Source organism: Daucus carota, chromosome 3 (assembly GCF_001625215.2).
Source record: "Daucus carota subsp. sativus chromosome 3, DH1 v3.0, whole genome shotgun sequence".
Classification (NCBI taxonomy): domain Eukaryota; kingdom Viridiplantae; phylum Streptophyta; class Magnoliopsida; order Apiales; family Apiaceae; genus Daucus; species Daucus carota.
Window position 1 is genome coordinate 439,003 of NC_030383.2, and position 26,582 is coordinate 465,584.

Consider the following 26,582-nt stretch of genomic DNA (forward strand, 5'->3'; position numbering starts at 1 on the left):
GGACATCCCAGAATAGTAACTGTAAAGAAATGAGAGGGACAGAGGAAATTCCTAATTGGTAACTAGATGTTATGTATTAGTAAATTTTCAAATTAACATAACTTTTAGAAAAAATTTTAAATCTAAATTTATCAAACATTTAACTAATATAAGTATTGCAAATATTTTAATTATTTATGATTATGAATCTACTTATTACCCCCCACTTATAATCTAATTATCTATCTATGTATCACTTCCTCTATGTTAGTTTATAGTTATTATAATTATTAGTCTGTTTATTATTCTTTTGGTCATTTATAATATAATCATTACTCAATTTATTATTTTTTATGTTTAGATATGTTTGTATTTTAAATTGTTTTGTACAATTTTTAAGAGTTTTATTCACATATTTTAAAAAAATAATTTTTTTCTAGAATAAAAATATTGACATCATATTTCTATTTATAATTTTTTAAAAACAATAAGTTAAAAGAAAATAAATTTGTTTACACATGGGCAAGTGATTCATAACTTTTTAATTTCATCTTCTTACTAAAATCTTATATATTACAATCTCTTTTAATGATATTATTATGTCATTATATTATTGTATCATAAAAATATATTATCATGAATTTCAAAAAATGAAAATAGTAAACGATTAATATATTTAGAAAACAAAAATAATGAATGATGAATATACAGATTAGTATACAAGATCAATGACTACTTTAAGAGATAAAACATTTTTTGAAATTTAATATTAAATTATATAATAATAAATTATTAGGTAAGATTTGAGAATAATATCTTGATCGACATATTGTGAATTTATTAGCTTGAACTGTTGCAAATTCTGGTAAAATAAAATAAATGTATAAGAGTTAAATAGTTCTCGGAATTATAAAATTAACAATTGTATATGTTATTTCTAAAATTTGATATATTTTCCTCTGTCAACTGAATTTCTGATTTGCAATTTGGCACCTATAAATATCTGTATGTATACGTGTATCTCTACTTCACCCTGTCATCCATTTCTGTATAATAATCGGCAAACATGAATCTAAGTTTACTCGCAAACAGTTCTCTTCTCCGTTCCGATTTGCCATTCATTTCAGCTCACACACATCCTCGCCGAAGCATTCATGGTCAGCGCTTCCTATTTTTCTCTGTTATAATATTTATTCTTCTTCTTTTTTTTTTAAATAAATTTTCATCCAAACAATAATTATCTGTTGTGATTCTGCTGCTGCTGCTCAAATACTTGAATTTGCTTGATTAAGTTGCTTCGTATTTTATAATCTTGGCTGCTAATTTGTGATCTATTTAATTTCTGTATAATAGGGATATATGCTTCACAATTGAACTTGCAGAAGAGTGTTTCCAGTGATAACTCACTCTCTCAACGAACCACGCCTTTGTTGGCGATTCATGATAATGCGATTTTTAAAGTCACTGCGCTTGCCACGGCTTTTACAGGTTATATTATTCTTTTTTTGCAGTTGAAATGTCGAATTGAACATTGATATGTCCTCCTTTATTGAAATCATTATGAAGGATATCTTTGAAAACTTGGAACGCAATATGCAACAGAGGAGGCAAAAATACAATTATAAGCAAACACAACATCATTGTAGAAACGGGAAACCAGAAGAACTTGTTGGATTAATTCTTCTTCCTCTAGTACCCATGACGTAACTATAAGATATCTGTTTTGACAATTGATAACTATAAGATATCTGTTTTGACAATAAAGAAATATTTTGGTCCACAAGACTTTCATTGCGGATCAAATATTTCTAGATCCGTACTTAATAGTGTAGTAATAAACCCAGATAGTGTTAGTTTCTATATTTAAAGCTTTAAAAGTTAATTATGGAATGAGCTATATGATTATTACTTTCAAGCAAACAATTGTTCCAAGTTGGGTATGGTGTCAAATAGAATATTTGTTGCATTCTTTCCATAAGCTTATCTTTGCACATCCTATTGTTAACTTTTCAGCAGCAAATTTGATTGTAGCGCACACAGCAGATGCTGCAAGTACAGAAAACATTATGGTGAGATTACTTATTATTACTTTCTAAAAGCCTTTAGTTTCGTATTAAATCACATTTCAATTGTTAAGTTCAACCGATTGTTTATATTTTCAATATTTTTGTATAATTTTACATTTGTACTTGTCATCTTAAAAACTAATCCTTAGCACAAAGAGGTTAGATGGAATTTAGTTATGGGGACAATATGGACTGCCATTAGATTTAAGTTGATACGCCATTTTAACGTCTATAATTCACATGAAGAAAAATGTTCAGTGTCAATTTTTTCCAAAAGTTAATGGAGGAAGTAAGTCCTGTTCTTCGGCAGGCTAGTATATTGCAAAATTGTATGCTTCACCAAATAATGACTAAAGTTTAAACTCTGCTAGCATGACCTTCATTGTTCATGTTCATACAATCTAAATACCTAAGTTTAACCTATGTGTCAGGAAATACCTGCTTCACTTTTTACTTTGGCCGACGGTGGGCTTGGTGATTGGTTTGGGGGGCTCCTATTTTCAGCTGGGCAGCAGGCAAATGAAGCTGTTCAGGACCAGTTATCAGCTCTCAGTTTTACCAGGTTAAGCTCCTTGTAGTCTTTTAGTGTTACAGTTGCTGATATACATTTCATACTGGCAGTTGCTCATGTTTTGGGACATTGGATATAAATTCTTGCAGTTTGGCTGTCATATTTGGTGCAGGCCTTGTCACTAGCCTCTCCCCTTGCACATTAAGTGTACTACCCCTGACTTTAGGTTACATAGGTAAGAAATAATCACTGCTTCGTTTTCATTCAGATGATTTCTGTGATTAATTATTCTCTTGCTTCCTGTTGTTTATTGGTCATTTTGGAATTACACAGGAGCTTTTGGTTCAGGAAAAAGCAAGTCTGAGGTAAATAAGTTATTGGATTAAGATTCTTTATTCATGAGTTTTTCCTTGTAAATAAGATTGTAGTTAACTAAATAAGAGCTTAAAATTGTACCTTGATTGTAACCATGGGTTGCGTATCTTTTGACTGTACATCTGAAGAAGGGAATGCATGTATAGAAATATCTTTGCTTTCGTTACAAGTTATTAACCACTTATCGAGACTTAGCTCATCAATTAAATTGTAAATAACATAGGGGAAATAAAGAGTTAATATGTAGATAATATGTTGGAGGCAAATCATTGATGCATTATCTATCGGTACCCACCATAATAGACCAAATCGCTCCATGCCTCAAGGTGGGCAGTTTAAGCTGATTTTTCAGGTTTAGCTTTTTAATTCAATTATAGGTAGAGAAGCAATTTGTGATGACTGGCGAACAATTTAAAAATTGAGCTGCTCCTGTAGCTACCAGAGTTCTATAGTCTGCTTCACCTCCCTCCCCACCCCCATACTCAAAACTTGAATACACTAAAATTTATTTTAAATACGTACAATATAAAACTTGAACAATTAAATTTCGTTGTGAAAACCTCAAGGAAGTAATAGTTGGTGAAAGACTGAAGATTGCTTTTCATATGAAACTACCTTTCAGTTAAAACAGTATGCTTGTTTGCCATATGCATTCGTCGTGGATTCCTGGCATTGTTTCCTTTATTATAGCTTTTTCATGATAAATATCCACACAATATTTTTTTCTTGCTTGACATATGCACCAAGTGAATTAAGCATATGTCATAACTTGCCCAGACATTCAGGAAAGCGTATTAAGTTAAGGAAAGCTATTTCACAGTTTCACTACTAGTCTACTACTTTTTGAATCAAGATAGAATCTTTATACCAAATTATGTGATGAATGTATTTGTAGTTGGAACCCTAAATTTTATGTGGGTCGTGGAGGGTAGTTGGTTTAGCTTGATTTATAAACTGGTTAGAAACTGTGGCTTGAGTGGGGTTAGTTCACTTGAAAGTTATATATTTGATCTCCTTGGTACTTGTGCATATTAATGCTACATCTTATAATTTAATATATATACATGTATATATATGTAGAGTTAAGTTCTATGGAGTACAAAAAAAATTGGAGTATTGTAGTACAAAGTTTGATTAAATGTAATCTAGTCATCTAAATTTCAATTTTTTTTTTGTCCAATAATATTTGTAAATATTTGACAACCTGCACATTATGTTCTGCAACATAAACATCGTGATCAAATGGTAAAATAATTACTTTTATAAATCATAGGACTCTATATTCTGCAATATAACTAATAAGCTGAACAATAATCTTAATACTTGTTAAAGTTGAAAGATATTAATGATTAATTGACAATTATGTGTAGGACAACTTATAAATGATAGATTATATCAAAATTTGGATAATCAAAGATATTATATAGGATCAAACTAAAAAATTATGATTTGTACTCCAATACTCCAATGTTTTTATGTACTCCATAGAACTTAACTCTATGTATGTATGTATGTATGTATGTATGTATGTGTGTATGTATGTATGTATGTATGTATGTATTTATTGTTTCTTGTCGATTTTCCAACCTGGTGCTCTTGCTCTTGCTAGATAGCCGACCTATAATTTTTTTTAGTGCAACTGTCTTTGGTCTTCTACTGAGGAATATGTCTGATTCACACACGCACACACACGCGCACGCGCACACACTCTTATGGAAGGGTAAGGAAATTTAAGTACATAAGTTTAAAAAACACTCTGAAAAGGTAATACTGTTTCCAAGTATATCCCTCAACAAGTATAGTTATCAGAGAATAGTTTTAATCTGTTTTTTCCCTAATTACTTGTAAGTTAATGAAAGTATTATCATAATTCATAAAGATTATGAAATCAATTTTTTTATGTACTCCCTTTATCTTATTATTTGAGATGAATATTTCTGAAAAACTGTGCTTGTATACTTAAATTGTATGCAATTAACCTTATTTGTTAGCTATGTTTGTGTACCTCATCATTCCACATAAACATTTTGTTGGACAAAATATTTAGTAAATAAACTATAGATAGATAGATTGTGCTTGCTAAACATAATTGCACTGATGAACACCTGTTCCTGCTTAGAGAGTTTGTTCTATAATCAGGTCGTTAAGGATTCTTTGGCGTTTGCATTGGGTTTGGCGACTACACTAGCATTGCTTGGTATAGCAGCTTCGTTTGCTGGGAAGGCATATGGGCAGGTAGGACAGGGACTACCGCTGGCAGCATCTGGTTTGGCTGTTGTGATGGGTCTAAATCTTCTAGAGGTAATTGATTTGTAATCTTGGAGCATGCTAACTTTAAAAGGGTTTTTCTATGCATCAGTTATTAAAGTGGCCGATTTAGTCTTGGAATTGAATGTTGCTTTAAAGTGCTTCTATATGCCTTGTTTTTGTAAAATTATCAATATCTGATGGATTTTCTTCGAATTGTCGGATAATTAGTCAAATATGGAGCTGTTTTTAAAGTTTCTGGATATGCAATTTGCCTAAAAGTTTCAAATTGGTAAAAACCTCGAGAACTTGATGTTCTTGTTTGGCCTATAAATTCGTGCCATCCGTAGGGTTGATATTTATATAACAAATCAAATTTAAGAGCTCTGTTGTTATTTGTAGCCATTGGCTTTTTTATGCAATATATTTCATTTTCCATACTTGATTCCTGGTTAATGTGTCCAATAGTATTGTGCCAAACTTTCAACCATATAGCTATATAATCCTTGGATCTCAGGGAAATGATTCAGTTTACTGGCCTCGATATGCTCAGTATCATGAATGATTTGTTGATTGTACAAGTAATGTTTGCAGTTGACTATTATGCTGAAATTTAATTAACCTGTAATGAGTTGCTTGCTGGCCAATTATGCAGATAGTAGAGTTGCAACTTCCCTCTTTCTTTGACAATTTTGATCCACGAGCTGCTGCTGCTAATTTTCCTTCAAGTAACGAATTAAATGACAGAAAAATATCAGCACTTCGCTATGCATCTGTACCATCTGTTACTTTACTTGATTTACTTATAAAAATGTTTTCACTTGTAGGTGTACAAGCATATCTGGCTGGTCTTACATTTGCATTAGCTGCATCTCCTTGCAGTACACCAGTGCTAGCAACCCTTCTTGCGTATGTAGCATCATCCAAGGTAGTTCCAGAAGTCTGATTATTGTAAACACTAACTGACTGTATAAGATTAGATCGTTGACAGTTCCCGAGAATAATACAGTTTTTAAATGGATTTCTTAATACTGTGAAATAGGATGTTGTGTGATCACTAATCAGTTGTTCCTGGAGTACTGTAAATAACAAGGCATCAATAGACTTGAAATAAACCAATATAATTATTATTGAAATAATATAAATGACGTCTTTTGACTCTTCTCTTATTTGAATATTTGATGTGCACAACCTTTTGTTTTTAAACTTCAAATTTATGTAGTTGATGTTAAACAATTAGAAGCGTAGTATTGGATTGAATAATTAGGTTTGGTTTATGACACAGGATCCAATAATAGGTGGCAGCTTACTTTTAACATATACAACTGGATATGTTGCACCGTTACTTCTTGCCGCTTCTTTTGCTGGAGCATTGCAGGTATTTGATTTACCAATTTGCAATAGATCCTTTAGTTGAACTTTTGATATGTTACTTGCTGCTTCATATCATTATTCTTCTGAAAATTGATGCACAAATTTGTTGGGGAACTGGAACAGATTATAGAACTAGATATTAGCTGCATTATATCCGAACAAGCTTGTGGCTGGTTCAGAGCTTACTGCTTTGCTATTGACCCATATAGTTCTCGATTTTATCCTCTACAGTATTCCTTTTACCAAAGATGGCTTTATTTAATTTTTGACAATTTGATCATGAAATTTTCGGCATTATCTAACTCACAGAAACATTGCAGAGTCTACTGTCATTCCGCAAGTTCTCAGCCTGGATTAATCCGATGAGGTAATTCTAAATTTATAGTTAGGTGTATTATTCCTGTTGCGTCTGGCACGTTTTATGTTTATTATTCCAATAAATGTCATGGCACACCTCACTGTCATAATAAATTGTCCGCTCAACTATGACACATTAAGTCTACTCTTGAAACTGATTATTTGCAACCGAGAGTAGCTGCAAAGAGCTGATCATCCTGATGTACTGTGACTTGAACACCTACAAACATCCTTATGCCGAAACTTTGTTGAATTTCATTTTGCAGTGGAGCTCTCCTGTTAGGCGGGGGTATTTATACCCTGTTGGATAAGACCTTTCCAGCGACAACAATGTCTATGTAGAAAATTTTAGGTACGATGCAATCATGCTGTGTTGTGGTATAACAGCAAGGACAGGGAGCAATGTTGCATGTGACTAATTTCCAAAATTGCTTGTGCTTCTTGCTTTTTAGCTGTGATGGAGAAAAGAAAAAAGGAAATGCGAGAGCACCAATGGTTTTACAGGACAATGATCTGTAGAATGTCACACGATGTCACCAGTAGGTGATTGTATATATTGCAAACAACCATTCCTCAGGTTCTGTGAGTACTTCTGTATATATACTTTTCGTCGGTATAGAAACAAAGAAGATTTAACACATAGAAAATGCATAAATCATAAATCATTCAGGTTTCCTCTTCTGTAAGTGAATGTCTTCTGTTTTGTGCGAACGCGTTAAGCTAATCACATGTGAATGCACAAAGGCGCACATGTATATTTTCTTTATAATACCTAGATTCTGTTAAATTCAACTGCTGTCTGGTTAAGTGCTCGAGAAGAATATATGAATATTTTATCCACCTCTTTAGTTTAGTCAACCAGTAACAGTTCACTAGATCCATAACCTGAACTGCAGTCTGCAGCATTGTCAGAACTCAGAACCATAAAAAAATTACTCCCTCTGTTTTTTAATATATGACGTTTGACTTTTTGGCACACACTTTTAAGTGTTTTGACCGGGTAGTTAAAAACATTATTTTTGAAATTTTCTTTTTCTGAATAAAAATATGTAATCAAAATTTTAATTCACAAAAAAAATCAGTTAAAATTAATAATTTTTACTACCCGGTCAACCCACCTAAACATACGTGCACAAGTCAAAAGTGTCATATAAAAAAAAACAGAGGGAGTAAATTGCCTGCATTTCAAAGACTGCCCATATTGATAGATAGTAGTGTGTGAATGCATGTGTATAAACTTTTAATACAACTCTATACTTGTTCTGGAGACCACAGGCCTGCCCATTCATGAGTTAAAAATATATGTGATAGATCTGCTTATATAATGAATCAGATATGTTGTCACTAGCAGGCCTCTGTTCATGAGGTTATATTCATAGTATCGCTTTGAAGAAGCAGATGGGTTCAGATCTGTTCTCTAAGAGCAAGTCCAATGCTAGATGCTATATATCTATTGCTATTGCTATAATATAGCACCAAAAAGTGTTTTTTGGTGCTAAAATAAAACTTGCACTCCAATGCTAAGTTCTATAACTAGTTTCAAATTTAACCAACTCATTAACTTTTACCTAACTTCTATATAGAACCAACTCATTAACTTTTACCTAACTCATTAACTAGTTTCCAATTTCTAGTTAATGATGATGTGGCAACATGGATGGATTCATCCTTGGTTTCAAATATAGAACCAAGGATGCATCTAAGCATGGATGCATCCAAATATAGCACTCCTTTGGAGTTGAGTTTTTTTACTTTTGATGCTATAATATAGCAATAGAACCAAGTATAGCATTGCATTGGAGTTGCTCTAATAATAGCAGCAAGTGCTATTAAATTCCGAGATGGAGGTTTCAGATGAGAAGATAAGATTAGTCGGTATAGGATCGCTTGTCATTTCGATATTATTGTAATCTGAAGAGGATACAAATCATTTCCTCATCATTTGTCTATCTGCTGCTCAAGGACAAAGCGTGACATGGTTACTTTGAATACTTGCTCCAACCCCTAAGATGTCGGTTCAGTTAGTATTGCCAGAGTATGGACAAAGCATTGATGTTATGGTCAAATTTCACCACTTGAAAATGAGATCTGATCTCTACTCGAAGATATTAAAAATAAAATATACTTGCAGAAAGTCTTTCAAACTCTGACAAAAACTTGCAAATTAAGGACATGGATTTTAATGGATTTAATAACGGTCTTTCTAACGTGTGCTCAAGGGCACACAATAAGCACCAACTTTTATGAAAATGGTTTGTTTTGATTGGTGGAATTGATGTGAATGCAGGGGGGTCATTTACATTTATTATCCATCAACCAATCAAAAGTTAGAATTCTCATGGGAGTTGGTGACTATTGTGTGCTCTGGGGCATGCTCTGGGGCACACCATAAAAAATTCGATTTAATAATAATTCGTGGAGCTTTTCACACGATACACCATGCTTCATGGTGGTGATTCATATCGTTGACTGAGTTTTTATCTTTTTGTTTCTCAATGCGTCATGTCGAATGAGTTTTGTATCTTTTCATTCCTCAAATGTGTGTTTTTTCTTCATTCGAAAATATTTCATCTTGAATCGCTTTAAACAACTGTTAATCTGAACCAAAAAGATTATTTATATTTATTCTAGTAAGTATCTGAATGAATCATATTCAAGACATGAGATAGCAAAAAATACACTCCTAATTACACAGAACAGATAATTTACATGACCATTAGATGATAATCGGCCATTTAGTAAATCCAACTTGCCCCTCAACCATGGGAATCAATACACTTGAAACGAGTCTATTCATCCAACCACAACATATATATACTCCCATTCTTTCATTTCATTCATTAATCTACAAACCTAAAGTCATGCAAACCTACATTTCTATCCCATAATCTGTAATTAAGGACCCGCCCCACGGTTAATCATCTCCATGTACTGATTAAGAGATTCTTGCCTCTGCAACCTCATATCCTCATTGAACTTGTTAATAAACGCCTCGACTCGCTTGTTGAGCTCCTCCTGACCCAACGATGGATCCTTCTTCAGCTTTCCTCCCGAGCCAGAGGAGCGCGACAACGTGGATGAATTCTTTTTCCTGATGGTGCGATCATTGAACGTCTCGGATTTTGTCATCTTGCTGTAGTCTGGGGTGTCGATAGCATGGGTGGTGTGAGCGGGATGGTGCTCCCACGTGTCGGATTTCCGGAGGTGTCGTGTTAGGGGCATTGGGCGCCCGTCTGTTATGGTCTTCCATGTGCTCTCCAGCGTCTCGTGCCGCTTCGGCTTTGATACTTTCAGTGTTTTTCCACCTGAAAGAACATAATTTTGTTAAAGGCCTTGAACAGGAACACCAGACATTCGTAAAACTGATTCGACTCGACTCGACTCATGAAAATGACTCGACAGAGACTCATTTAGTCACATCTAGATAAACCAGACAAGATCTTTAATAATTCTATTTCAAAAAAGTACCAGCTACACGATTAAAGTACGAACGCACTATTAATAGAAATCCCAAAATTCAGGGGAGAAAGTTTCACCGTTGTGAAAGGATAGGGAGATATGACGAAATATATAGTAATTTTTTTTTAATAAAAAAAAAAAAGAGAAGAGGAGGTTATCATCTTATTTACTATTTAGTGTGCAGCGTAGGAAGCAAGGCCAACAGTAAAAGCTCCCGCAACTCAAATTGTCGTGGTCCGTACATTTCCTAAATTTAGCTACTTTTATCTCTTTGGAAATATCAATCTTTCGGATAAAACTTTCTGCTTTGCAAAGCTGATTGACATATCTCTACAACTGACAAAATAAAATTTATTTACTTTTATTATCCTTTCCGTTTCTAAATACACGGAGAGAGGATAAAATATACGGAGAAACGGTCATTTAACATGATGATGGACATGTTTGAATATAGCAGATGATAATAGAAGTTGATAGACATGTACCTTGATGATCGGGAGTGGATTTGACCACTTTCCGGTGACCGAACCTAGAAGACGCCGGAGGTTTGGAGGACTCCAGAACCGATGCTCTTTCCGGAGCTCTACTAATCACCTTATTCGACGTCAAATTCATCACTTCCACGTAACTATCCTCTTTCGCACCAGAATCTTCATATTTTTTCTTAACAACTTTCTCTTCACTCTCGAAAACCCTGGCCTCCATTTTCGCATCCTCCACGCTGCTCACGACGCCATTTATATTTCCACTCTCCGGAACCCTAACCCTATCCTCCACCTCCACATTTCCATACACACCAAAATCCGAAACCTTCTCCGGACCATTATATCCGTAATCGAACAACGGTTGCAACGGAGACGTTGGCATCTCCGTTGCAACCGTGCTCGCCAGGTCACCTCTCTTTACTCCACCTCCTCCGCTGACCAGCGGAGGAGGAGAGAACGAGAAGTGATCAAACGCCGCCGCCGCCGCCACCTCATCATCACTCTTAATACCGACTATAGGTGGCGGCGGAGGAACGGCGTAGTGATCGAACTTGGACTGGAGCTTGGAAGTGGCGACAATAGTGATGATAATACAATTGATGACGAGGTACAAGTAAGGTGGCTTGAGCCATGAAGCGACGCCGTTTAAAATGACCGGGAAGTCGGAGAGAGCGAAGACTGTGAGGTCTGGGAGGGAGAGCTTGAGGAAGAAGGCTATGAAGAAGAGAGAGGAGGAGATGGTGAGGACTTTGAGAGAGAACATGAGGTTGTTTGAGAGGTGTGAAAGTGTAGACATGTTAATATGTTGTTAGTATTATGGGATGATGAAGATGCGAGAGAAATATATATGGGTTGTATTGAGGATTTATATGATGGGTTTTGTGTGAGGTGGCTGGCAGTTGGACAACAGACACGTGGACGACTCCAAGGTAGGATAACAGATAGACGCTCAACTAGATTTATCATTTATAGTAAAATATTTGGATTTTTAAAAATAAATATCCCTATTTATTTATCATAAAATGGAGTCAACATAATATATCTAGTCATTCTTAATTAAAATTATTAAAATTTGAAATTCAGTCAGAATTATAATTTTATCTACCCTATATTACAATTGCAAAAATATTTTCACTGCTCAAAATTTATTACTTATCTACTAATATTTCATACTCTCTCGAGCTCTCTCTCTACTGAATTACTGATGGATCTTACTGTAAATCATATTATCACCTCAGCTCGCGTAGGATAACATACTAAGCTCAGTCGATTAATAAACAAAAGCACTAGTGTGCAAGTCGAAAGAGTACACATAACAGTGCAAAAATAATGGCAAAAGGTCCATGGTTTTGGCTAATACCTTCTCGAAAGAAGATTAATTTATCCATTTAATAAACCTTTAACGTTAAAGAAGACCCTTAAAATTCACATTTCATTAATAATTAATATTACGTTAATAAAATAAGATCATAAAGAGTATGAAAGGTGGTCAACGAATGCAAGTGGGATGAAGTTTAATTACCTTGTATAAACACATGATGGGTTGTTTGTAGATGTGCTGGAGAACCCTTTAACATGCAGCAGCTTCAATGCAAATAGCACACTGTTAATTAATTAGATGAAAAATATAGTCGATTATTAAATTGTAATAGTAAAGGTTAGTAAGAGCGTTACCTGCGGCCGGTGTTTGAGGATCCTCAAATGATGGATCTGTAGAGAAAGTCATCCAATGAGCAAGCGTAGATGAGGTTGCGAAACACCATGCTCCCCCCATGTGCTAACCGTTTCGTTATTTGCCACCCCTGGCCGACCATCATTTCTATATACGAACTACTCCTTATTTAACTCTGCTCTCTTTATGGTGTCTTCTTGAATTTTTTTCCGGTTCTATGTTGTGATTTTATAAATTAGTTGTATCCCTTTTTAATATTTTCGGATTAAAATAAAATGGAACTATATTCATTTCGAGCTGAGCAGAAATCAGAATGAAAGAAAATATATTACTGTCACTCGAACTATTTCGAGATTTGAGAAGATAAAAAATAAATTTTAAATTGAACAAGAATCGAATCATGACACGAATAAAGGATGAGTCCTTAAACATTTCAATCATTCAGAGAACGAGGACTATCAATTGAACCATCCCAAGACCGGAGGACGACACTAGGACTGAGTATTCAGTTCGGTTAACCGAATATCGAAGCGAAATTACCGAAATATTTCGGTTCGGTACCTAATTCGGTTATGGTTTTCTGGCTATTTCGGTTTTTTCGGTTTTTTTACCGAATTAACCATAACCGAATTAGGTACCGAAATATTTCGGTACCGAAATATTTAAAATAAAAATAAAATAATATATATATATATATATATTATACACATAAACAGCTTATATGATATAAATATAAATATCTTATATGATATATATGCATCTTCTTCATGCTCATTCTTCTGGGTTTCGACGAAATCACGCTCATTCTCTTCGGACATCACAGTAACTACCATCAAGTAATGCATATTCATAAAATTTGAGCTCTCACCCGCAGTGAACACCGATTCACTTTTTGCAGACCAACCCCACACAGCTTGCTCCAGGATGTCCTTTAGCTTTAACGCCTAACCAAACCTCCAGACTCCAGATCGACTACATCACTTGCAAATACTGAAGAAATTACAGCAGAAAGTAAATCAAGAAAAGATGTGTAATCAGATGTGGTCACTGGAGCTACTGGAGAATTATTTTGGCTCAAAAACAAGCACAGTGTGCAAGGATTTTATAATTTTATAAAATTTCGGTTATTTTTTTCGGTATTCGGTTTTAACCGAAATAAAAATTTCGGTTCGGTAAAATAACCGAATTAAATTCGGTTCACTATTCGGTTATGGTTTTTAAGCTTATTCGGTATTTCGGTTATTTCGGTATTCGGTAATTCGGTTCGGTTTTTACCGAATAATCAGCCCTAGACGACACAAGAAAAATCTCCATTCCAAATACCTGGATTTACTAATATCTCATCACCCTTAACATTTCTTGGTTGGAATTAGAAAGTTCGACTAATATTCCTGTAATTAGGTTCATTTAGAATAACGTTGGTGTGTAGTTTAAGTACCCTTTTCACCAGCTTCTAATCATTCGAAATTTTACAATATAGTAACATTTTCATCGGAAAGAGGAACCTTGCATATTTATGATTTTGAAGACGTTTACTCGACGCTTTTACAAAAATAAAGTTTCTTACAAGACACATTAGTGTATCATTTCTGCATGTAGCATTTCTCAAATTCAACAGTAACCGAAAATCTGATGCTTCTGCTTCAAAGTTTTACCAGCAGGACCAGTTGTGCACTAGGTGATAGCACTGTAAAGGAAGTTTTGTACCCAAGACGTTACAAATAACTGCCATGAAAAGAAATTATTACTCTGCATATTAGATTCGACAAAACATATTGGCAAAACTATCATTCACATATGCTAGCTGCTTGTACGATTTCTCTATCAGGAGCAACACATAGCAATCAAGGCACATAAAAGCTTTATTGAGGATAGAATCGTTTCAACAATTGAAACCACATAATACCATGACAACTTCATATGCAACAAACAAATCAATCTAAATAACATAATAAATCAGATAAATTTCTTCCTTGTGCTCATGATCTCTTGAAGGACATGACGTAGAAAACATTCAAAGAAAAAGTAAACCCAGCTTATTAATTTTTTTAAACCTATTTTGGTACAGTTGCGCTACCACACAGATAGGGAAGAAAACACGACAGGCCTCTTGTACAGGTAGTTTACAGTCCCAAGTGTATAGGGAAAAATTTCCGAAAAACCTACGTCTTTGTTGTATATTTCCAATATTCCAACACCAACAACCTTTGAATAATACTTAAGGTTTCGAGAACATCCCTTGTGTTAGTGAGGAAAAGTCAAAATCGTTTCCTTTTTGTGTTGAAGATGCAGATGGTAGAGCAGACGCTGATTGTGATTTTGTTGTTGCCGAAGGTGCCACACCATTTCCTGTAGTAAATTGTCCCATGCCATAAAAGCTGCATCAGAGAATAAGAAAACGGAAACATTTCAAGTTAGCTTCACTTCTTACAGATCACAGGGTTCTAAAAAAATCTTTCTGACCTGTTCTTGCATATGTATAGATAGTTATACACAATTAAATTGAATAGACTAAAACCAGACTCATAGTTCACTAAGATATAAAGCACACCTGGAATCTTGGAGTGGAACTGGATTCCCAACTGGATATGTTGGTCCTGTATTTCCCATCTGTCCCCATAACACATTAATAAAAAATGTACACTTACGTTGCACCAAATACCAATGAGATAATTAAGATATTTACCTGCATAATTCCTGCAGCAGGAATCATCCCAGGAATCTGATACCCAAAATTGGGCCAATTTTGAGAAGGCACACCGTTACCATTAGGTCCTGGTTGTTGCACATTTCCAGGAATTGCAGGCATGTGACCACCAGATTTAGCAGCAGCAGCCATAAGAAGCGACTGTTGTTGAGCTAACATTGCAAGTTGCTGTTGATGCGCAGCAAATGGCGACACCATATTGGTATTGGACTGCATAAGAATATATTAAGCAATTTGCATCACAACACTGAAAACAAAACTATCGTGGCAAATTGGCATGCATGCCATGCGGTCAGCTACTTATACTTGAAAAATAATCTAACTAGATTTAAAATGCATAAACTAACTTAACACGGGTCAAGCCTACTCAGATCAATGGCCAAGCATGTACTAAAACAACTCTAAAAGGATGTATTAAAACAACTCTAAACTCATGCATTAAAAGAGCAAGTAGCTGATACCTTCTCAAAAAGGCTCATAATATCAGTTTTAACATCCTTGTTAGGTTTCTGTTCTTTGCTAGGGAGTGTGACTGAAGGTGAATCTTGAAATAGATCTTCTAATCCAGATGAAGAATGAATCTTGTTATTAACAGGTTCTGCTGAGGTTGCTTTCTCAGTGTTTGAACCTCCTGCAGCAGCTGCAAAAATGTTCAAAAGTCAAAAGTCAACAGAAAAGTTAAATGCGACCATCCCACCATCTCTGTTCCCACACATACACAGATCAAACCCAAGGTGCATAGGGACATACATAGCACAAGTGTAAGATACTGCCAAAAAAACACATCAATACATGAATGGCTCATACATACATTGAAAACCAGCCCACCCATTATCATCCGCGGAAAGTGTCTCTGCGCCACTCTCAGCAGAACCGTCCATCGACAGCATGTTAAAAAGATCAGTAGCAAAATCGACTTTGGGTGGAGAAACAGCTTCAGGAACCTGCTTGACTTGATCAGCAGAGGGCACTGCTGGCTCCGTTGTGTGCATCACCGTTTGAGGCTTTGGTGCTGAAGCAACCTGCAGCTCAGTCACATCAGCAAGACATACAGATATACAGCAACTTTATCATTCTTCCAGATTTCAGAAAGCATCATTCGATAAAATCATGGACCTAGGGTGTAGTTTCTTCAAGAAATTTTTGATGAAAACTAGGGCTCAAGCAGTCATGGCAAACAATATCACAGTAATTATCCTTCAGAATGAGTAAGACTAATCTTCATAACAATTCAAGTCAGAGACTAATGTCTCCCAATTAAAATAAGCAAAGCAATGAGGCTGCCGCCTTTATCATTCTTCCAAATTTCAGAAAGCATCATTCGACAAAATCATGGACTTCAAGTAATTTTTTGGTGAAAGCTAGAGCTCAAGCAGTCATTGCAAAATCATAAAATAGTAAGTATCCTTCAGAAAGAGTAAGACTAAGTTTCAAAATGATCCAAGTCTGTGACTAATGTCTCTCAATTAAAATAACCAAGCAATGAGGCTGCCACCATTAGGTATTCTACATCCAGCTTTTTGACTATGAACCTAAATCTGTATTAGAAAGTTAGTTTCCCATATGTTTGGACACTTAACTTTTACCCTATTATTTACAGAAAGTAAATTTATGCAATAGTCTACAGAATTAGACATGAAAAAGCCAGCAGAAGAAAGTTAGCTACACATACAGGCTCAGGTCCTTTTGGGGGCACAGGTAGACTGATTTTTGCAGCAGGAATGCTGCTATTAGAACTGCGCGGCTGATATTTCTTTCTGTCCTCTGCAACTTTTTCGGGATTCCTGTTATATCCATAACTACTTCTTTCAGCAGGTTTCTGCCACTGAGCAGAGGTTTGCTCAACTTGCTCCCTAACAGGTGACTTTGGTCTTCCATCCTTGGCAACCCATCTTTTATCTTCATATCTTAAATTTATTTTGAATTCATGAAACAAAGTATTAGAGAACTGAATTTTAACCAAAGCATACTTCATGCTGAAGAAATGGAATATCAATGGCAATCCACAAAGTACATACTTTGCACGGATAAAATTTTCAATCCCAACTCTGTCATAGTTTGGCGGAAGCTCTGCCTCCCAGTAGCTATTAGATTTTTCATTTCCCATCGCTGTTTGCAATAGAAAACCAATTACATATGAATTTCTACAGTCAATAAATTAGCAGATGGAAACATGGAAGAAAAGGAGGGGAAAAAACATTAAGACTATGATGAAGATGTGATCTTACATCTAATGAATTCAACCTGCTCTGGAAGCCATGTGTCAAGTGTTGCAGATCTCACCTGCACACAAGTCCAGAAAGAATAATATAATAACTACTGAAAATGCATTGTTTTTCTAAATCCAAAATAGCATATAGAACACTTTTACGTTTACCATGTAAGTAGTTATATCTTGATGGACGAGACAGTACAATATAATCTTAACACCAATTTAGGGCTGACAGCCAAAATTGAACAATATGCAATTTTAAATTTATTAATGCTCAAAAATGTTTTATTGGCTAGCTGAATGATATCGGGAACAGGATAAGTTGTCATCTGCAAAAAGGATAAACATAAACGTTTCAACCTGCATGTAACCATGTAAATCTAAGTAGATAGAGTTTCCTCTTGACAGTGATGATAAAATAAAGTGTAGCTTGAAACTGTTGGATTTATCCTACCCACTCTGAAGCTTATGAAGTAAAATACCTAGGTAACTAACTGATAACAGTCATAATTTATATATGTTCCTCTCATTGGGCATCAGCCCCACACCTTACCTACGGAGACACATAGCAAAAATACTAGGGAGAGAAGGTAAGCAACATATAGACAGTATCATTTAATGAAAATCAATGTTGAAAACTCAAATGGGAGGGCACAAAATCATAGGAGAGATGGTGTGTACTTTCTAAAGGGTGGAAGTGTGTACATCGAATTGAAAAAAAGAACACTATATTTAGAGACAGTATATGTTTGGGTCTTATTGCAAGATTTAGACAAATTAATTTTCAAAGGACATTAGTTATGGAAAAAATGAACAATCTCAATGGAGAATATTTATATTTAGAAACCTAAAATATTGAATAGTTTAGTACAATTATCATTTATCAGAGTAAATAAACATGACGACTAAGGTCCACGGCAGAACATAGTAAAGTGGAGTGAAAATTTAGATCCATCGCAGATAAAACAAAATCATATCTAGTCATGACCACCTTCCAATTAATTAAATTTTATAGTAATGTATTTCTCACTCATGTGTGAGTAGCGTTATCCAGTTGAGAACTACAAATGTTCATACCATGAAAAGTAATAGTAATACTCAAGTACTGTTTACAGCTGTCACAGTTACCTTTGATATGTGAACCCCAAGACTTCTGTGTATTCCAGAACATTGCATGCAGATAAAAATGCCTAGATTCACACTAGCCCATCGAGGACCCCTGTCACAGACAAAGAAAAGGTCAATAAAATTAACAGAAAGCTACAGAGAATCTGGTGATTATAATGTGTACAACTAAAGTAACAATCACCACCAAAAGTTTAACAAGTTCTAAAACCATCAAGCACCAACAAATGTCACACTTCCCAAATTACTTATTTTATATAAAAAAAAACTGCAGTCCAAATCTGATACTTCCGAAAAAATTACTTGGCTTTGCAGTCAGCACATTCCCTATTTTCTGGCAATTTAAGAAGCCCTTCCAATATCTGCAATCAAAAACGCACAAAACAAGCAATTCAGACAATAAATATAGATGCAAGTACAGTTTTCCTAAAAACAATTCAAATTCCCAAATCCTAGAAATCTACAAAACTCAAACCCTAATATTTAAAACTCATATAGCAGAAAAATTAACACAAAGCCTTATCATACACACGCGACATCTAAGAAAAACATAAAACGCAGCTTTGATTATATACTGAGCTCAGATAAACATAAGATTCAATCCTAAACCCTACGAATACAAAATCGACAAAATTGTCCTCAATAATTACATAAAAACAAAAGATTAACCAAGATTAATTAACAATCAACAAAACCAATCAGTAATCAACTTAGACATACAAACTAAACAATATACAGATCAAATCAATTCAAGATCTAACAAAAACACAAAATTGAATAGAACAAATAATAAAGCTGAAGAGATTGAGAATTAAGATTAGACCTTGCGGTGCTGTGCATTGAGCTCTTTGGTAACATTAGCTTTCTGATTCATTTTTTACGATACTAATCAGAGAGAGAGAGAGAGAGAGAGATATGGAGAGAGGGAGAGAGAGATGAAATTGAAGGGAGAGAGAAAGAAGACGAAGGGGGAATCGGGTCGGGTCTTCTCTCTCTATCCTCCTATCTCTTTCTCTCTCGAAAATAATAAAAAGGATGGAGAATTGGGGGAAATTGTGGAGATGGTGAAAGGAGAGAGGTTGATTGACTTTTGCCGTGTGGTGAGGTCTCGTACGTGTCAACTCAACTCGGTGGGCTCATAATTGTATTATTGTATTGCCACCGGCAGCGATGAATTTTGTTGTAAAAAATTCGGAAATCAATATAATTGGGTAAATTTTTTAATCTAATTAAAGTATCGTCGAATATTTGAATAGTAATAATAATAATTTGAAATTTTGATTGTATATTCGATTAAAATAGATTTAGTGAACCTGTGATCTTCTGGTCCTCCATTAAATCAACGATTTTTTATTACACCTTCATAATTTTATGTTTTATTTATTTATTCTGATTTAAGATAATGGTGCACTAATTTGTGTTGTCATTAGTGGAGGAAGATCTTCGCCAACCAAGCATTCAAATCTTCCTATCTCAACAAGTAATAATTATTTTGCTGCATAGTCCATTTTCAAATATAATATTGCTCTACCAGGAATGAAATTTCTCAATTCAAGTTGATACTCCCATCTTTAAAATGCATGTTGATGAGTACTTCATCATTCCCTCTATTTTAAGAGCAACAAATGCAGGTTCCAAATATGAAACTCTTAGTAGACGTAAATTCAAGAGTATGAGTACTGAATCCAATGAATTAGGTTTTCTCCTCGTTCTTTTGTTGTCGTTAATCAGAGCATCTCCAAACCTACAAAATCTTAGCTAAAAATTTATGCGACATGCTAAAAATAGTATCTATGAATAATATGTAAATGCTAGGTACCAAGGTCCGATAACATGTACATATAAGTAGTAAACATACACCATGTTGAAAACAGACAGTGTTACCATTCTATTTTTTTGATCAGATTTAACAGGAAAAGATCAGACACTATTCAAGAAATTGCATCTGCAGGACCACAAGCAATAGTCTTACCTTCAACGTAATATGCAACTAACATTATGCATGTTCCACTTACTTGTTTATGGTCCTTCCCACAAATTTTGGTTGAGGTTTAATTTTGATACCCCAATTTGGCTATGTTGCCGGGAGCAAAATATTTGTGCAGTTGTCTGTTTAAACAACTGAAAAATATCTAGTTTCAAACATAAGACTAGAAGAACCTGCACATATTAACATATAGTCCTCCTCGCTGATCAAGCAATAATGCTGTTCTTTGGCATCTTAATCAAATATATATTCAGAAGAACATAGACATGTTGTACTTTAATGATATTCAACCTGGCTGTATAGTGGTCTTCCATCTTCTTACAAGTTTTAGATGAAGGTACAATAGTTAACACTAGTCACTAGTTAAGAAAATAATGTTGACAGACTTGATTTGTAGTAGAGAAATATGAACCATGTAAACTAGTAAAGTTCTGCCCATACCTACAATCATGCAGTTAATTATCCGCTAAGAAGCTCTATTGCTCTTCCATGGATACCACGAGTAGCCAATTAATTGGCACTTGTTGGTCATGAGCAGTTTTAATATATGTTCTTCCCGTACTTATCAGACTCGTGATATCTGCCTTCACAGCTGTTAAGTATTATTATCAGCCCTAAAGACTTTATATTTAGAGTTAGTAATTTATGAAATGGTGATTTTGGTTCTCTACATATGTATTCCTATGCAGTCCCTAGGGGATCAGTTTTTTTACGAATCAGGATTGATCAGTTGCCTATTTTAAACTGTTGAACGTGTTCTCAGGAACAAGTTGGATGGTGTTTCCGAGAGGCTAAAATACTTGAGATTGTATAATATTGAAGGCCAAAACTATCTGTTCCATGTGCACAAGGCCATTAATCAATCTATCCTCCAAACAAGTCTCAGAAAGAAAGTTCCAGCAACATATGAGACTTGGTGTAGAAAACTGTAATGTTAGTTTCTGAGATAGTACCATGAGAAAATGCAGTTGAAGTGGTAAACCAGTCGCAAGCATAATTACAAATGAATTATACAATAGCAGTCCAAATTCATGCGTTAGTATTATATTCCAATGGACCAGACATGAGAACTTCGAAATGAATTTCCAAACGGAAGTAGGGAAATGGTATTGTGCTAATTTGTTCTTGACTGACTCCATCACATGCCAACTCTAAAACCAAACTGAACCCCTGTACTTAATATCTAATTCTCATTTCAACTGTTTCTAACTACCCTTCTTCTTCCTCTTCTTCCTTGTCGCCTCTCTGGGATGTCTTCTTGAGCTTCTATGGTAACGACACTCGCAGAAACTTCACTGCCAGTCTTTACTTTGCTCTTGATCAAGCTGGATTTCTCACCTTCAGAGATGATCCTGCACTTCAATAGGGCCAAGGAATTTCATTAGGACTACTTACGGCCATCAAGAGTCAATGATGTTTGTTCTCTCAGAAAACTATGCTCGTTCGTCATAGTGCCTTGATGAGCTCGTAGGGATCCTTACTCCTTAGTTGCAAGCGAGCAGAATGTACCCCGTGCATGTTTTACTATGTTGATCCTTCAGATTTACGTCACCAGAAAGGCAGTTTCAGGGAAGCCCTTGAAGGCCATAAGAACCGTCACTCTGTTGATATAGTAGCGAAGTGGAGATCTGTGCTAGCTGATATTGCTGGTGTCTCAGGATACCATCTCAAAAAAAATGCAGATGAGTATGTCCCCTTTATTTGTTGTTGTATTATTTGATTTGTTAAAATTATTTTAGCTCTCGACAATTTAGCATATTATGTACCTCACCAGATTGTAAATTATGTTGGAGGTCTTCCATTAGCTCTTAAGGTTTCTGGTTCTTCTTTACGTGATAGGGCTGATGTGTTATTCTGGGAAGCTCAACTTGAAAGACGAGTAAATCCAGAGTTACATTAATCCTTAAACTGAGTTACGATGGATTGAGGTATGAGACAGAGAAGAATACCAATTTTAGTGGAAAGATGTCTACTAACAATTGATAAGAATAACGAGTTTCGGATGCCCTGTCATGAAAATGCATGTCAGGTTCTGCAAATTCCAGAGGTAAATCAGAATATTTAATTATCTAGCGATCCAAATATCTAGATTAATTAGTAAAATATAGTAATGTTGGACTTATTGCATTACAAATACACAATGGTCAATAACAGTTCACGTAACAATTTTAAGTCAAATGTTACTATGAAGCTTGTGTGCTGTTAATTGCAAGTAACTAACTTGATTCTTATGTTAACTTCTTTATTCCGCGCTAATGACTAAACCGGGTAACATACAGAGTTGAATGCCTCATCTTAGATTTTGCCTTGGCAACAAAGAAACATTTGGATGCCAAAATATTAGGAATGCTGCCCAACTTGAGATTACTTCAGATAGTTACTGCAAATGACATCAATCTCATCTAGCTTGAATTAACTACACAAATTGCATAAGTGGAGATGCCTCAGCCTGCAAAATGCAATCAGTCTCTTTACTTCCTCCTCATCTTAAATTTCTCCAAGTTTCTGAATGCACAAGCCTACGAAATGTACTAAATGAGAAGAAGATGAAGAGAGCCATGGGACTGTTACTCATTGTTTGTTTGATCGTATTGTTGGCTGCACCTTCGACTGTCTCTGCGGATCGATTAGAATGTCTGGGAGTCTTGATGAAAGTAAGCTGAGTCCATTCTGGCCTTTATATTGTGCATTGTGGCTCTGTCCAAGTGAGTGTCTTCTTTTACCAAAGCATTTTCCCTGATGCTCTACGAATTGTACCAAATTCATAATGAATTTTGATACTTAAGTTCTGGTTAATTAGGTGGGAGGTGGAGCAAGCAGAAGCCACTGCTAAGGTTCGGCCTCCATTTTGCCGAGATGCCATGTGTCATGCTAGTTTCCTCCCTGCTGATGATTAAATTAATAAATTCTTACATTCAAATTTGACAAAGTATCAAATACTCTGGTTCAGGTCTGGCTGGTGTTTGTTCCTTTTGACTGAACAAAAAACATTTGCATTGTATGAAAATTAGTCATCATTCCTTCGGTCCTATATGAGCCTTGTTCAGTTACTCGAGTTAAACTTGCAAAATATCCGAATTCAATTTCATTATAATCGAGTCAAACTTGAACTATTCGGATAATTTATCGAGTCTCCTCGAGCACAAATAAATGACTTTGTCAGAGTCGCCAGCTTTTATTTTATCACCTTCAAGTTCTTGTTGCTTATCAGAAGAATAGACTCAAATTTTAAAACCAGGCACAATATTTTTTTTTTCTGAATTAAGTTCTGATTTGAAAAATTAGTAAAATTCGAGCTTGAAATTTAACTCATTTGCAGTTTTGCACCCTTAATCATTCCCTTCTGTTTATACTTTTGCTGATCTGTCATGTGCTGTGAACGACATATGAAGTGTCGCCGGCTACATTATATTAATGCAAGTGGGGGCAAACATTCCGAATCTTTATCACAATATATTCCAATTCGATCCCATCCGAAAGAGCATCATTTGACAAACATCAATTTTTGTGTCCAACCAGAGACTGACATGTGGCAGTTAGACAGCGAAGAGCCAGAGGAAAGCTAGAATCCGATGCCTTTTGCTTTATTATAGTGGAGAACCATAACAAGGACCTCTCCACTTGAATCCTATACATTCATCAGTTTATGCTTAACCCTAAATTATGCCATTCCCCTGGCATGTCTAGTAATTATGTTCAAGCTTTTATATATGATTTTAGAGATGATCCTGTTCTTCACAAGAGCGGAGAAATTTCATCAGAACTACTTAACGCAATCAAAGATTCAAAGATGTTTGTCGTTGTTCTTTCAGAGGACTATGCTCGGTCAGCCTGGTGCCTCAACGAGCACGTAGAGATCCTTAATTGCAAGAGGACGGTAAATCAGGTTGTTCCCGTATTTTACCATGTTGATCTGTCAGATCTACGACACCAGAGAAGAAGTTTTGGAGCAGCTCTTGAAGGTCAGAAAAAGCGTTACTTGGTTTACAGGAAGGAATTGGAGATCGTTGCGGAGATTGTGGTCCGGCAAGCATCTACAAAAGTATTACACCTTGATGAACATAGGGATAGATTTTGATGTTGAAGAGACATATCAGAAACTAAGCACGGAGTCAAATAATGTCCGTGTTATTGGTATTTGTGGGATGAGCGGGATTGGAAAAACTACAACTGCCAAAGCTTTCTACAACAAATATTCCAACAACTTTGACATCAACCGCTTCCACAGAAGTATCACATCTCGATGAACATCTCTTTGGGATAGATTCGGCTGTTGAAGAGATATATCAACAACTAAGCACGGATTCAAATGATGTTCGTGCTATTAGTATTTGTGGGATGGACGGAATTGGGAAAACTACAACTGCCAAAGCTTTCTACAAGAAATATCCCAATAAATTTGATCTACAAAAGTATTACACCTTGATGAACATCTATTTGGGATAGATGTAACTTTTGAAGAGATATATCAAAAACTAAGCATGGATTCAAATGATGTTCATGCTATTGGTATTTGTGGGATTGGAAAAAACTACAACTATCAAAGCTTTCTACAACAACTTAGATATCATCTGCTTCATTGAAAGTGCATACTATATTCTGGATGAGGTAGTCCCCTGCTTCGGTTTATCGTGCAAATCTTGATTGAACTTCTCAGAAGTATGGATCATAAGGTCTCTAATGTTAAAAGCAGGATAAGGCAGTTGAGGAAATACTTTGCTGTAAAAAAGCTCTAATTGTTTTGTAGGATTTAGATCAATGAAGCTATTCAGAATTACTAGTAAGGCTTTGCAACTTGTTTTCCGCTGGAAATAGAATTATTACAGCGACAAGAGATAAAAACCTGGTAAAACAATTGAAACTAGATATATCACAAGTAGACATATACTGGGTGAAGAAATTGGGACAAGAAGAATACTAGTATTTTTTTCTTGAAACTACGAATGTCTAATAAGTAAATATTATGCTTAAGGTTATGCTTGAATAAATAAGCACCATGAAGATGCTAAGATATGTTGGTGTCTTGTTAGAAGATTTTCATATACAAAACCTTGTCACACTTGACATGCCGTTTAGCAAATTCAAAATCTTGTGGAGAAGTCCCAAGGTATGAAACAGAGAAATTCTTTTACTATGTCATCTTTCTGGAAAGAATCCTAAAGTTAATATGTAAAGAAACAATAGTAGAGCTAATACAGAAAAGTGGTGGTGCTTGAAATAATTTGAATGTGCTTACTTCTATTTTTCTAAACAGCCTATGAAGCAACTGACTAATTTGGCCCGTAGGGATTTGAATCGTTGTTGCAATCTAAAATGATTGCCTGAGCAATTAGGCGATCTCAAAGGCTTAAAGATGTTAGATGTAATTTATATTGCTATATAGCAGCTTACGGATTCATTTGCTAGACTGAGGGAACTGGTAATTTTGAAATTGTACAGTTGCAATAAGCTTAGAAACTTACCTGAGAAATGTAGGTACATGGAAAGCTTATAGATATTTGAAGCAACTGAGAGTGCATTTAGCAACTGCCTAATTCATTCGGAGACTTGATTAATTTGGTCGATCTCTGATTGTCTGAATGTCAGAAGCTTACAGGCCCTCCAAATAGCACATGAAATTTAAAATTGCTTAAAGTACTAGATCTGCACTTGTGTACAAAGCTGGAGAGATTCCTGAACAATTGGGGCAGATGCAATGCTTAGAAAAGCTTAATGCATCGTTTACAGGAATACAAGAATTTCCAGATTGTATTGGACTGCTGAGTAGGTTACAGGTGTTGGAATTAAGATCCTGCAACAAGCTTAGATATTTGCCTGAGAGCATCGGGAATTTTACATCACTTGCACATTTATATCTTGGGACACCTTTGAAATTAGTTTTCCTGATACGGTAAAAAATATGAAGCTGGAATATCTTGGTCTGAGATGTAATCTACGATTAGGCTGCCTACGATTCTAAGTTTCTCTTATTTGAAAGAGTTAACTCTTGGTGATGAGGGCCAGAATTCCTACTCAATGAAATCATT

General features: G+C 35.2%; 4 protein-coding genes across 6 annotated transcripts; 2 read left to right on the forward strand and 2 right to left on the reverse strand.

Moving 5' to 3' along the window:
• Nucleotides 1–965: 965 nt before the first annotated feature.
• Nucleotides 966–7,701, forward strand: LOC108215355 (cytochrome c-type biogenesis ccda-like chloroplastic protein). 3 transcript variants are annotated; one of them, XM_017387824.2, is made up of 13 exons: nucleotides 978–1,136; nucleotides 1,333–1,467; nucleotides 1,993–2,048; nucleotides 2,477–2,607; nucleotides 2,706–2,791; nucleotides 2,890–2,921; nucleotides 5,071–5,232; nucleotides 5,834–5,906; nucleotides 6,006–6,106; nucleotides 6,464–6,556; nucleotides 6,873–6,919; nucleotides 7,176–7,261; nucleotides 7,362–7,701. In XM_017387824.2, exons 1-12 carry the CDS (start codon nucleotides 1,046–1,048, stop codon nucleotides 7,249–7,251), a joined length of 1,083 nt encoding a protein of 360 aa, XP_017243313.1. In that variant the 5' UTR covers nucleotides 978–1,045; the 3' UTR covers nucleotides 7,252–7,261; nucleotides 7,362–7,701. The 3 variants fall into 3 exon arrangements, with proteins under 3 accessions (XP_017243312.1, XP_017243313.1, XP_017243314.1); XM_017387823.2 differs by having other exon boundaries at nucleotides 966–1,136; nucleotides 7,176–7,701; XM_017387825.2 differs by lacking the exon at nucleotides 7,362–7,701 and having other exon boundaries at nucleotides 1,996–2,048; nucleotides 7,176–7,272.
• A 1,847-nt stretch (nucleotides 7,702–9,548) lies between these two features.
• LOC108213490 (uncharacterized) lies at nucleotides 9,549–11,928 on the reverse strand. The gene is made up of 2 exons (XM_017385291.2): nucleotides 10,854–11,928; nucleotides 9,549–10,214 (listed from the first exon to the last, which is right to left on the reverse strand). The coding sequence occupies exons 1-2, from the start codon at nucleotides 11,647–11,649 to the stop codon at nucleotides 9,805–9,807; spliced, it is 1,206 nt and encodes a 401-aa protein (XP_017240780.1). The 5' UTR covers nucleotides 11,650–11,928; the 3' UTR covers nucleotides 9,549–9,804.
• A 2,435-nt stretch (nucleotides 11,929–14,363) lies between these two features.
• On the reverse strand, nucleotides 14,364–19,687 carry LOC108214816 (ADP-ribosylation factor GTPase-activating protein AGD5). The gene is made up of 11 exons (XM_017387020.2): nucleotides 19,393–19,687; nucleotides 18,873–18,931; nucleotides 18,573–18,663; nucleotides 17,461–17,515; nucleotides 17,251–17,341; nucleotides 16,905–17,139; nucleotides 16,044–16,254; nucleotides 15,694–15,872; nucleotides 15,212–15,442; nucleotides 15,077–15,135; nucleotides 14,364–14,903 (listed from the first exon to the last, which is right to left on the reverse strand). Exons 1-11 carry the CDS (start codon nucleotides 19,441–19,443, stop codon nucleotides 14,744–14,746), a joined length of 1,422 nt encoding a protein of 473 aa, XP_017242509.1. The 5' UTR covers nucleotides 19,444–19,687; the 3' UTR covers nucleotides 14,364–14,743.
• Nucleotides 19,688–24,235: 4,548 nt separating this feature from the next.
• On the forward strand, nucleotides 24,236–24,634 carry LOC108211979 (TMV resistance protein N-like). Its single transcript, XM_017383713.1, has one exon. The coding sequence runs from the start codon at nucleotides 24,236–24,238 to the stop codon at nucleotides 24,632–24,634; it is 399 nt and encodes a 132-aa protein (XP_017239202.1).
• The last annotated feature ends 1,948 nt before the right edge of the window (nucleotides 24,635–26,582 follow it).

Excerpts from the sequence above, each read along its gene's own strand:
- LOC108215355 (XM_017387823.2), top strand. The coding sequence starts at position 1,046 with ATGAATCTAAGTTTACTCGCAAACAGTTCTCTTCTCCGTTCCGATTTG. Across the intron at positions 1,137-1,332 it reads TCCTCGCCGAAGCATTCATG|GGATATATGCTTCACAATTG; the intron begins GTCAGCGCTTCC and ends TCTGTATAATAG. Across the intron at positions 2,922-5,070 it reads CAGGAAAAAGCAAGTCTGAG|GTCGTTAAGGATTCTTTGGC; the intron begins GTAAATAAGTTA and ends TTCTATAATCAG.
- LOC108213490 (XM_017385291.2), bottom strand. The coding sequence starts at position 11,649 with ATGTCTACACTTTCACACCTCTCAAACAACCTCATGTTCTCTCTCAAA. Across the intron at positions 10,215-10,853 it reads ATCCACTCCCGATCATCAAG|GTGGAAAAACACTGAAAGTA; the intron begins GTACATGTCTAT and ends ATGTTCTTTCAG.
- LOC108214816 (XM_017387020.2), bottom strand. The coding sequence starts at position 19,443 with ATGAATCAGAAAGCTAATGTTACCAAAGAGCTCAATGCACAGCACCGC. Across the intron at positions 18,932-19,392 it reads TCAATGCACAGCACCGCAAG|ATATTGGAAGGGCTTCTTAA; the intron begins GTCTAATCTTAA and ends TTTTGATTGCAG. Across the intron at positions 15,873-16,043 it reads TGGGTGGGCTGGTTTTCAAT|CTGCTGCAGGAGGTTCAAAC; the intron begins GTATGTATGAGC and ends ACATTTTTGCAG.
- LOC108211979 (XM_017383713.1), top strand. The coding sequence starts at position 24,236 with ATGTCTAGTAATTATGTTCAAGCTTTTATATATGATTTTAGAGATGAT.